Source organism: Ovis canadensis, chromosome 4 (genome assembly GCF_042477335.2).
Source record: "Ovis canadensis isolate MfBH-ARS-UI-01 breed Bighorn chromosome 4, ARS-UI_OviCan_v2, whole genome shotgun sequence".
Lineage (NCBI taxonomy): Eukaryota > Metazoa > Chordata > Mammalia > Artiodactyla > Bovidae > Ovis > Ovis canadensis.
Genome location: NC_091248.1, coordinates 121,369,100 through 121,380,979, shown reverse-complemented (window position 1 = coordinate 121,380,979; position 11,880 = coordinate 121,369,100). Strand labels below are relative to the sequence as shown.

At 60.2% G+C, this 11,880-nt stretch overlaps 1 protein-coding gene across 2 annotated transcripts; it reads right to left on the bottom strand.

Annotated features, from left to right (window-relative positions):
- Nucleotides 1-260: 260 nt before the first annotated feature.
- ZYX (zyxin) lies at nt 261-9,961 on the bottom strand. 2 transcript variants are annotated; one of them, XM_069588630.1, is made up of 10 exons: nt 9,303-9,961; nt 8,508-8,721; nt 7,820-8,019; nt 7,571-7,663; nt 6,971-7,465; nt 2,682-2,802; nt 2,345-2,514; nt 2,039-2,217; nt 1,417-1,537; nt 261-873 (listed from the first exon to the last, which is right to left on the bottom strand). In XM_069588630.1, exons 2-10 carry the CDS (start codon nt 8,707-8,709, stop codon nt 775-777), a joined length of 1,680 nt encoding a protein of 559 aa, XP_069444731.1. In that variant the 5' UTR covers nt 8,710-8,721; nt 9,303-9,961; the 3' UTR covers nt 261-774. The 2 variants fall into 2 exon arrangements, with proteins under 2 accessions (XP_069444731.1, XP_069444730.1); XM_069588629.1 differs by having other exon boundaries at nt 8,869-9,314.
- Between the last annotated feature and the right edge of the window lie 1,919 nt (nt 9,962-11,880).

The following is an 11,880-nucleotide window of genomic DNA, read 5'->3' as shown; positions in this document are numbered from 1 at the left end:
GCTTCCCAGGTGGCTCAGTGGTAAAGAATCCACCTGTCAATGCAGGAGACATGGGTTCAACCCCTGGATCTGGGAGATCCCCCTGGAGGAGGGCATGGCAACTCACTCCAGTGTTCTTGCCTGGAGAATCCCATGGACAGAGGAGCCTGGCAGGCTACAGTTCATGGGGTCACAGAGTCAGCAGACATGACTGAGCGATTAAACATCTCCTCCATCTCATCCTCAAGGGCTGGAGGTACAAAAGAGTCAACTACTAAGCCTTCTGGAAAACACTGTCTTTTATTTGTAGCTGTAGCCACAACCTGGCAGCACAGGGGCTGGGGCTGGGGGGATGGTGGGGGGAATGTCCAGGCTGGTGAGCCCAGCCCAGCCTTCCAGAAGGTCGAGTGTGGGTGTCTCCTGGCCCTTAGCAAGCAGAGGCCGGAGCTGCTCGAGGGCAGGCTGAGGGCGTCGGCGCAGCGGTGCAAGCAGCAGTGTTCAGCCAGGTGGCCCCTCAGGCGGGGCTACCTGGACGATGGTGGGTGGTCCCTGCAGGACTGGACCCCAGGGCTGGGACTCTGCAGCCCCAAGGCCACAGAGGGGCCCTGGATCAGGGCACAAAGGAGACTAGGGTGGGGTTTGGTATGGAGGGAGGGGCTGGACGTCAAAAAATAACTGTGGGGAGGGTGAAGGGGATGTGGTCTCAACGTGGGCGGTCCGCTGATGGGGGAATGGGCTGTCCGCTGATGGGGGAATGGGCTTGTGGTCTGAGAAGGGGGCCAGTCCTCACTCAGTCTAGGCTCTGGCGGTGTGGCATTTCCGGCAGAGCACGTGGCCATCCAAGGGGAAGCAGCCGTTGTCATCTGCCTCAATGGAGAGGGGCTTCCCACAGTCCTGGGAGGAGCAAAGAGAGCGTGCTGGCTGGGAAGCCCCCCACCCACACGCCCCACCTCCATCTTTACATTGGGAGGCCAGATGCTTCAAGGCTCAGCCCTGCTCTCTGCATTGGCCCAGCCACAGCCGCCCCCCCATTCCTATCCCCACCTCTCTCACCCCCAGTTTTGTACCTGAGGACTCTCCCCTAGGATGGGCAGTGGTTGCTTCCAGTGGGGTGTCTCCCACCTGCCTCACCTCTCTTCCAACTCCTTTAACGTCGCAGAGACCCCCAACCTCCCATGACAAAGCTGCACCCTTCCCTCCCCGTGGGTCGGCCCCCTCTCCTTGCTGTATCAGTCAGTGACCTCACGGAGAAGCCCACACCGCCATCCTGAAGCCAAGGACGCATCTTTGTGGGGCAGGTGTGGGCGCCTCCACTGCCCACCCTCAAAATTGCAGCACCCGGGTCCTGCAAGCCAGCACCGTCCACCGCCTGACCCGTGAGCAGTGTCCCACCAACCTCCCACCCCTGGGGGGTTCGGGGCGGGGGGTGCAGCCGACCTCGCACTTGTAGCACTTCATGTGGAAGTTCTTGTCCAGAGCGACCACGCGCACAGTCTCCTCGCGCCCAGGCTCCGGCATGATGGGCTCCGAGCACACAGAGCATCGCGGGGCGTATTGCCTGCGGGGCGGAAGGCCAGTGTGTCAGGTGGGGGCGCCGGGTGCTGACCTCCACCCAAGCGCAGGGAAATGAGACGGCAGGCCACTTTCCCGTCCTTTGGTTCCATCATGGGAACCTTGCCGCTGGCCTCAGAAAGCAGCTACCTTGTAAACACCGTTTCTAAGAGGAAACCCCAAGCTCCAAACAGCTGATCTCCAAAGGCAGAATGCAGCCTGCGTGTGAAATGAAGTCACTCGGGCCCAGAGCTGAACGCAAGACCACACCCGAAAGAAACCTCGGAGAGTGAGCCCTGGGCTGGGGAAGGGGACAAGCCGGCAGGCCAAAGGCCACTGGACAGCCAAGTCCAGATGAACCGGTCCCTGCTATCCACAGACAGGAGGTGGGGACAGCAAGCAAGCCCCAGAGATTGAAGAGCGGTCTTGGGGTCAGGGGCAGCCTGGCTCCCAGACAAATCGTTGCTGGTACCCAGAGAAGGGCCCGGAGGTGGGCGGGGGTCCTCACTTGTGGTAGTCGGGGACGCAGTGGGGCCTGTTGGCCTGGTCCACAATGAAGGAGGTGCCCTCCAGGGGGCAGGCGCAGACCACACAGGTGAAGCACTGCGGGTGGTAGGCCTTGCCTGTGGCCCTCAGCATGCGGTCAGTGATCGGCTGCCCACAGGTGCTGCACTTCTCCAGGGTGTCCTGCGGACGGGGTGGGCAGCAGCTGGAGGTGGGCCGGGAACCGGCACCCCAGGGCCAGCTGTCTGCCCCGTGCCGGCCGCAACCCTGGCTGAGCCCCCTGCCCTGCACCCCTGACGCCGGGACTCACGGTGTAGCAGCCCTCGCAGTACGGAGCCCCCTCCAGGCTGTAGAACTGCTGGCCCTGGAGCTGCTGCTCACACTGGCGGCAGGTAAAGCAGGTGATGTGGAAGAGCTGCCCCAGAGCGCGGACCGCGGGCTGCGAACGTGCCAGCGGCTGGTGACACCGGCCACAGGACTCTGGGAAGGCCGGAGAGGATGGAGACGAAACAGGAGAGATGGCAAAAAAAAGAAAAGAGCTCGTGAGGGGTCAGCTGGCATCAGACAGACAGGGCCGGGAGCCGCAGGCCTGGGAACAGCCCGGAAACGGAGGGGCCGTCGCTCCAGGCGGGGTGGTGGGCTCTCACCATTGACAGGCACGCTCTGCTTCTGAGGATGCTCCATGTCCTGCATCAGCTTCTGCGTCAGCTGCTCCAGCTCCTCCACCTCTTTCAGTGTCAGAGGCCCCGGGGCCCCAGCGGGGCGCACCTGAAATCCCAGCACTTTCTTCATGCCCTCTCTCCCTCTCAAGGGGCACCGCCCTCCAAGAACCCACCCCAGCTGGCTTCTCTGCTTTCTCCCCGAAAAGGATGGATCCCACCCCCTGCTCCGTCTCCTGGTTTCCAGATACTCAGGTTGGTGGGACCCCCAAAAGCTCCTCAACCTCCCTCCCCGACCCCCCAAGCACCACACAAATCAAGGGACGAGGATGAACCTGCCACCCGCTTTGCCCGAAGACACAGACAGGCTGGAACGACTGAGCGGACGGAGGCCACGCACACAGCAGCTCAGGTCACAGAAGCACCAAGCACGCCAGGCCACGCGTCAACCCCACAGAGCATGCTGGGACACGGCCCCCACGGAGAGACCGGCGCGCGGTGGCAGGTGAGGCCCACGCACACACACCTACCCGTCCCGCCGGCTGCCCGGCAGCCCCTGTCAGCGTGAGGGTACAACACAGCGGGAGTCAGGTTAGACCCCAGCGCCCAGCTCCCACGCAGATGCCCCAGGGCCCCTCCCTCGAGGGGCGTTCCTGGACCACCTGGCTGACCCCAGGCCCTCCCCAGGAGGCTTCAGAGAAGGGCCACTCTCCAGTGGCCCCTCTCCGGCCAGTCCGCCTCTCCTGTTCAGGGGGGTCCTGAGACAGCTGCAGATTGGGGGTGGGGGTGAAGTTGGGGGGTCAGCAGTGCCAGTAACCCCGAGACATCCCGGGAGGAGGCCCCACGGGGGCTGTCCGACCTGTGCCAGCATCTCCATGACATGGTCCCCCAGGAATGCTGCGTTGGTCTCCACTGCTAAGTCCACCCAGGACTGTGGCCCCACCACTGAACGCTCTACCTGCCAATGCCTTTCGTCCCTAACACGGGGAACCTCAAAGCCACCCAGTTCCCTCTTCCCGTGGTCACCTTGCCCGCAGCCCTGGCTCCACCACGCTCACACCTGTCTGCATCAAGAGCTGCATCCGCTATAGACGTTCCAGCTTCAGCCATTTTCCCTTGCCTCCTCCTGTCTTTAACTGACCCTGGGAGTCTCCTGCAAGCCCCTTCTTCTACGTAAGCGTCACCTTTTCTGCTCCCAGTCTTCCCCTCCCAGCATCTTGGGGACAGAGGAAGACGACACAGCCAGCCACTTAGATGCCTCTTCCATTCCTTGGAATATCAGCTCCCCTTGGGTATCCATGCTCCTCCACGACACAATCCAGCCGCTGTTTCCCTCTCTGCCTGGCAGCACCGATGTCCCAGGTTTGACATGCACGGCACTCACGCCTCTTCAACTCCAACAGCTCCAAACGTCCCTCCGGCTCAGTTACCTTCCACCGTGGGACCCCTCGGATCTGAGATTTACTGGTCGCCACCTCCAAGACCCTGGGCTCCACCTCCCAACCATCACTTCCTCCCTGTTTCCCATTCTCACCTCCTGAAGGAACCTGCTCGGAAAAGCCTTGGCGCCTCTGATTCCCAACCCTCTCCCACATGCCTTCTGCATCCGCTCCTTCCGTCTGGCCTCCCCGCAGGCCCAGTTCCCTTGACCATTGATTTCCACAAGGCTCTCACAGCTACCCTTGCCACCAGTCGGCTACCGTTGCTTATCTAGTCCGATCTCAATCAACCCTGGGCCCACGCCACCGCCCGCTTCCTGTTTCTGCCTCCCAGCTGCAGAAAGTAGGTGGGGAGACGACCGCAGAGGGAGTTCACCAAACACTGCGGGGCCCTCCGCACCCTCCATCCAGGCGGGCTGGCTGGCATTTGGCTGCTGCGGGTTCCCACTCTCGCCTGCCCCAGAGCAACTGTTTCAAACCTTTCCATCGCCTCCAGCCCCCCGCGGCCTTGCCCCCTCGCTCTCAGATGACCTCACCTCCTACGTGACCCAGGAGCTGGAAGCTGGCCAGCCCGAGCTCCCTCATCACAAAAGCCTGCTTGAGGCCACTGCATCCACTGTCTCTGGGCTGGAAATGCCCCGAGGGTGGAGCTGGCACCAACAGTGCGCCCAGCTCTCAGGGACCCCCAACCCGTCTCTTCCATAGGCTTCTTCCTCCTGGTTCACACACACACCTGAGTCTTCCTCCCCTAATGTCACACACACACACACACACACACACACACACGCATGCACACGCACGCACACACATCTTCCCAAGGTGTTTCCCTGCCAACCTCTAAGAACAGGCTACTTGGGCAACTCCCAAGCTTCTCACCACCCACTCACTCCTTCACTGCCCCTCAAAAGGACACAGCTTCTGAATTCTGAATCGTCCAATCTCTGGCCTTACTTTAGCCCTCATCCCCCTCGGGGCCCCACTGATGGGGTTCCTCGGCCACCGTTCTCTTTCGGAGATGCCCCCGACTCGTGACTCTCCTCCTCCTCCTTCCATTCTTCCCACTCCTCCCAGGCGCACAGGAGCATCACCCAGGTTTCTTCCCAGCCCGCCGGTGTGAGCGCCCCCAGGCTGCACTTATCACCGCACACAACCGCCCACATGACCGGCACGCATTCACACACCTCACCCTGACCCTCTCCTGCCACCCGTACCCCCATTTCTGACTGAATGACAGTTCCAGCTGAAAGGAGATCCTCCTGGAACCCATTGCTCAACATGCTGACAGCCAGACCCTCCCCTTCCCGTCCACACCATTTCCCCTTCTGGACTTCTCTATTTTGTCAGCAACGCTGCCATTCCCCAACACATCCGGGTGTTTTTTTTTTTTCTTTTTAACTCCTCTCCCATCCTCTTCCAACTCCTTATCAGCTAGTAAGCCTGGAGGTGCTTCCTTTGTAAGAGCTCTCTGATCTGGGCCATATTTTTCATTTCTGCCAATGTTACCATCACCCAGGAGTGCACCCCCACGCATCACTGACCTCCTGCATCTAGTCCACACCTCTGCCGGAAAAACTTTCCCCAAAACCTCCAGGACGCAGCAGTACCTCTACCCAGACAACACTCCCGCCTCTCCAGGACCCCCAGGCTTCCTGGGTGCACTATTTCATCTCCGCTGGCCCCTCAAGTCCCCACCTACCTCTCTAAGTACAGCTCTACAATTTCCCCCGGGGGGCCTTCCACTTTCTGTCCTCCAGACACCCCTGGTGTATCTGTGCCCTTGAGTTTTGCTCATGCAGTTCCCACTAGAATGCCCTTCCCTCTCCTCTCTGGATTCTTAAATCCCACCATCATTAAAGGCACACCAGCACCCTGATGTCTTTTCCTAACATGCCAGCCTCCACACTGGCTCCTTGTTTGGAGTTCCTGTAACAACCGAATTCTGCAAAACTCATTGGCACTTGGCATCTCTTGCCTTGCGCGCGCGCACACACACACACACACACACACACACACACACACAGAAATCCATGCTCTCAGTTAATTCCATGGTTGTTTGGACCAGGTATCTGACAAGATCCCTTAAACCCAGAAGATCAGTCTCCTGAATGGCAAGGCAGGAATGGTCAGATAGGAGTGTTAACTTTTCTACCTTGAGCATTCATGTGCTCAATGCAGACCCCCAGCAACAGCTCTGGCTCAGGTAATCCTTATCACCATCGTGAAGGTAGATAGGGAACTGAGGCTCAAAGTTCACCTAACTTGCCTGGGGTCTTGGGAGCGAGGAATTCTGTTACAGGTCCACTGACTCCCTTCGGCTCAAGCTCTCCGAGGTCTCCTCCCTCCCGAGTACAGAGCACAGTGCCTGGCACTGAGCAGTCACTGGCTGCCTCAGCCAGTGTTTACCAGCGTTTACTGCCAGTGGCTCTTATCACCAGATGGGCCCTCGGGCAGGGAAAGCAGAGATTAACTCAAGAATCCAAGAAAGGGGAAGATCTGAAGTTGGACTGCTGATGATCTCATCCTTCTCTTTAACTTTCTGGGGCAGGGCAAAGGAAAAGGTGCACCAAATCCTCCCCCTAACTCAAGAGTCTGTGCTGCGCACCTCACTCCCAGTCAGGCCCCACCCAGCCTCAGACCCTGCCAGGCTCTCCCCCAACCGAAGCACTTTCTCCACCATCCAACCCTAGAGGTTGAAAACGATCCCACCACCCCACACCCCACTCAGGCTCAGGATCCTAGCCTTAGCCCAGCCTCCAGCCCCCAGGGCTCAGTCCGGCCTTCCTGCCTGCCCGGCCTCCAGCCCCTGGGGAATCAGCCCAGTCTCCCTGCATCCCTCACCTGGTTTTGGTTTTGAGTCGGTGGGGGCACTGGGTGCTGCTTCTCCTGCACTTGGGGCTTCTCCTTCTGCTGAGCATAAGTAACGCTGGGGGGCTGAGGGGAACCTCTGCCAGTGGAAGAGGGAGCTTCAGGGGGCCCCAGCTTCTGATGGGGCTGGGACCCGGGTCCACCTGGGGCTCCAGGGCTGAACTTGGAAGCCACAGGGGTAAACTTGGGAGTCACCGGAGAAAACTTAGGGGCTGGAGATGGGGCTAGGGGCCCCCGAGGCTGGGTGGTGGCCAAAGGCACAGGCTGGGGAGGGGCCTGGGGTTTGGCCTGGGGCTGGGACTGGACATGGAACTGTGTCTGGCTCTGAGGTTGAGCCTGAGACACAGGCTGGGAGCTAGAAGGGGACTTCCAGGGAGGCAGGGGTGCTGTGCCCCCAGTTGCAGGCTTAGTATTGGACTTGGAAATGAATGGAGTGGTGACCGGCGGGGGTACATATCCAGATGACACCTGCAAAGGGAGGCAGAGGGGAGAGAAGTGCCTTAGAGGAGGCTGTGGGGTTCCAGCCCCAGCCCTTCCTCCCTGGCCTGCCTCCCCTGCTCTCCAGCCCCTTACCCGGGCTTTGAAGGGATCGTTCTTGGTCATGTCATCCAGGAGCGAAGACAGGGAGTCGATCTCCAGATCAATACTGCTCACCTTCTCCCTGGGCTAGAGGGGCAGGGGTCAGAGCGCCCCATCCCAGTTCCCCACAGCCACCCCGCCCTCCCGGAGGGCAGAGATGCCGCCAAAGTCGACGGAAAAGGACCCTCCTTCTTCTTCCCTGGGGATGTGATCGCTTTGGCTGCCCCTCCCGGGCCTCCGTACCTGCGATGGGAACTGGGTGGGGGCCTCGGGACCTCCCTCCTCCACTAGCGGGGGCGGTGGGGAAGGGAAGATCTCCTCCTCCAAAGGCGCGGGGGGAAACGGTTCGTCGATCGGGGGCGGCGGAGGTGGGAAGGCACCTCCCAGGGCGCCCTCGGCGTCGTCTGCCTCCCCGACCACCGGAGGAGGCGGTAAGGGAAAGTCTGGGGTTGGAAGGAGAAGGAGGGCGGTCAGCAGGGGCCCCTCGACCCTTCGTCAGGTTCCCCTCCTTTAAGAAGCGGTTCTAACCCCTAACCTCTAACCCAAGAAGTCTCTCGAGGGTTCCGGAACGCACAGGAAAGAAAGTAAAGGGGTTGGTGGGGGGAGTGCTTGCAGGGCGCCCTGAGAGCCCCGGGTCAGGAAAGGAGGGGTGCATCTCCCGTTTCACTTCGGAAAACGGACCCAGAGGGGAACATTCGTGCCCCACATTCCCGCCTCCCACCCCCAGGCGGGGGGACTTGGAACTGTCCCAGGAGCCCTGGCTCCCAGCCACGAGCTCCGCGATGAGCTAAGAACATCTGCTCGGGACTGGGTGTCTGCGCCCAGCCCCCTCCGCCGCAACCTTTCCAGACATCCCCCGAATTCCCGAAACCCCTCCCCCCCACTTAGGCCGGCGCCCGCCGAGGTCCAGCCCCCAAGCTCGGCCACCTACCTTCTGGGGGCGGCGGGGGGATCTCGCCCACCCGGCCCATCTGTGCGCGCTGGGCCCCAGCGGCCGCAGGCGGCTCGCCGTCGCCGGGCCGGAAAGGATTCACTTTGGGCTTCGGGGCCACCACCGGGGCGAACTTCTTCTGCGGGGCGTAAAACACCGGAGCCGAGACGGAGATCGCGCGAGGCGGGCGGGGGGCCGCCATGGCCAGGCCGGGCTGCGGGGGGCGGGGGTGCCGGGGTTACGCAGCGCCGAGCCGGGCTGAGGACCGAGCCCCCCGCCCCCGGCGCCCCGGCCCGGCTCCCCTCGGCGCCCCGGCTCCCCGACCCCGTGGGCGGCCGCCGGGCGGCTCCCCGCGCCTCACCGCGGGCCGGAGCGTGCGCGCCGCGTCTGCCAGGGTCCGCCTCGCAGCCGAGTCCGCGGACTCTGCGTCCCGGTCCAGCCGGGCGGGGAGGGACGCAGGGAAGACGGAGGGAGGGAGAGGGCGGGGAGAGCGCGGCGCGCAGACCATACAAGGAGCGGCCCGGAGAGGGGGCGGGGAGAGGCGGGGAGGCGGCCGCGGCGGGAAACTCCCCCAGGAAGGGGCCCTGCTCCGGCCCCCGGCCGCGGGCTTCGCCTAGGTCCTCCCGCCCCGCTCTCACCCCCCGACCTGGCCCCCTCCCCTCCCGGCGGGCACCTCCGCCCCCGCCGCCCCGGCCGGGCGCAGACCACCCCCTCCCCAAACACAGGCCTCTGATGTCATTTCCTGACTTGCCCTCCTTCCCCGCCCGACCCGCGGGTGCCCGAGATCTGACTCACCGTCCCTACTCCGGGCTAAGCCGGCGGAGGTCGGGCGGCTGCCCCAGAGGTGCCCAAGCGGCCCGGAGGCGCCTCCGCCCCGACCCGGCCCCCTCCTCGCCTTGCCTACCGTTACCTGCCACCTCCAGCTGTTCCTCCGCCAGCCCCGCGCCCCAAATCCCCTCCGGCTTAGCCCAGACAGGCAGGACTGGGATGGGACTGGCCTTCTAGGTGGACGGGGAGAGGCGTTCTCCCTGCCTTCTTCGTCCGCCCCCCACCCCGACCCCAGGCCCTCTGTGACCTGGGGTAGGGGTGGGGGGCGGGTGAGTGCGCACCTCAGTGATCCTCTGGGGGATCCTAACTTCACATCCCGGACAGCTACTTAAGGCTTCTAGGAATTCGCATCACCCGCGCCCCCGCCATCGGATCGGAGTCGAGGCGGGCGAGGCAGGCCGTGGAGGTGGGGGGAGCGGGGCGGAGGCGCGGGCGGCCCCCGCACACTTGGGGCTGGGAGGACTGACGTGGACGCGGGCGACTCCTCTTCGCCGGTTCTTCAGCGCTCACCAGGGCTGATCCTCTAGGAAGCTGCGCGAGGTGGGGGCGCCCTCGGGGGATTCGCAGACTGCGCTCGGTGGAGCCCCCCATTGGTCCGACGGGATTTCTCAGCCTTCTTGTGCCCCAGGTCCTAGGAAGGGACAGACCTGGGTTCCTTCTTTTTTTTTTTTTTTTCAACTGAACGTGGAAACTAAACCAAGTCGCCAACTGAATTCTACCACACTCACTACCTGCAAACTGGGGATTCGCGAGGCGCTTTGGCTTGCGAGTCCAGTGCCTCACCCTGGACTGTGTGTTCCCAGCCTTTACTGCCATCTAAGGCAGTCCCCGTTTGCACACGCTACTCAGTATTTACAGTCCCTGGCCCTCTGAATCGGCTACACCCTACTGGCAGCCAGCCTCTGGGCTACACTCTAGAGATTGTCCAGACTCACCCCTTACATATACTGTGAGAAAACAGGCTGGGAACTTAAGACTTCGGCCCAGGGTCATGCCCAGTAGGCTGCAGGAGATAGACTAGAACTGGGTCTCTTTGAGGGCTCTGATGTCTGATCTTATTCCTCACCCACTACATCCACGTGGGGTAACCCTGGATACAGGAGAGCAGAATGAGGCCATGGGGCTGAGACCCAGCTGGAGGGCCCCAACTAAGGTACAAGTCTTTTCCTTCTCTTCACATAATTTTCTCCACGGGGGGAAAAAAAAAAAGTGATGATACTTAATCCCAGCACTCATTGCATTACACCACTGAATCAACTTAGCACAGCGCAGCATGCATTGTATTATATGGAAGTGAAAGTGAAGGTGTTAGTTGCTCTGTCATATCCAACTGAGACCCTATGGATTGTGGGCTGCCAGTCTCCTCTGTCCATGGAATTCTCCAGGCTGGAGAATTCTCCATACTGGAGTGGGTTGCCATATCCGTCTCCAATGCATGAAAGTGAAAAGGGAAAGTGAAGTCCCTCAGTCATGTCTGACTCATAGAGACCCCATGAACTGCAGCCCACCAGGCTCCTCCGTCCCTGGGATTCTCCAGGCAAGAACACTGGAGTGGGTTACCATTGCCTTCTCCGACAAGCATGCGTAGCCATGTATAATATAAGCATGCAGCGCAGACCTTCTTTGACCAGCATAAGCTGGTCCTGGCCTGTCCCTGTGAAGATTTGCTAGAAATTTGATACTAGACTTCCTGTGAGCGCAAAAGTCTCCTTGCCAATCCTTCAAAACATACACACTTAGGAAAGTTAGGAGGATGGTTTCCAGATAGCATCATAAGAGTAAAAGCCATCTGCCCTCTATCTCCTTAAGGAACGTGCATGTTGCAAAATATAGTCTATTTAATTGTTAGGCAGCTGAACCTATTTATAAATCAAGAATAGAAGAGTGCGTAGGCAGGCTCAGTTTTACTGACAACTAAGAGCATTTGGGATGCAGACTATTAAAGCTAAGAGTTTTAAGCCAGGCATTCTAAATACAAGTAGTACACAGAGTATTTCAGGAGGACAGACTCACCAGGTCAGGATGTCTCAAATGAAGCTGCAAGGTCAATGCTTTTAAAATGTACACAATGAGTAGGAGCAGCACTAATGAGTTTAAGTATTTTTCTTAAGTAAGCAATTCTAATTGATCTCCTCCAGTAGCATGTGTAACAGTGTAGTGAGTAAGTAGATGTTGTTGTTGTCCAGTCATAAGTTGTGTCCAACTCTTTACAACCCCATGGACTGCAAGGCGCCAGGCTCCCCTGTCCTTCACTGTCTCCCAGAGTTTGCTCCAATTCATGCCATTGATCCAGTGATGCTATCCAACCATCTCCTCCTCCAACACCCCTCCCTCCTCCTGCTTTCAATCTTTCCCAGCATCAGAGTCTTTTCCAGAGTCAGGTCTTCACAACAAATGGCCAAAGTATTGGAGCTTCAGCTTCAACAACAGTCCTTCCTTTGGCAAGTAAGTAGACGTCCCCACCTAATCATTTCCAACAGCTTGGAGCCAGGCAAGAGAGAGGAAGTAAGAAAATGGGCAGGCACCTTTGCTATCTAAAATATCT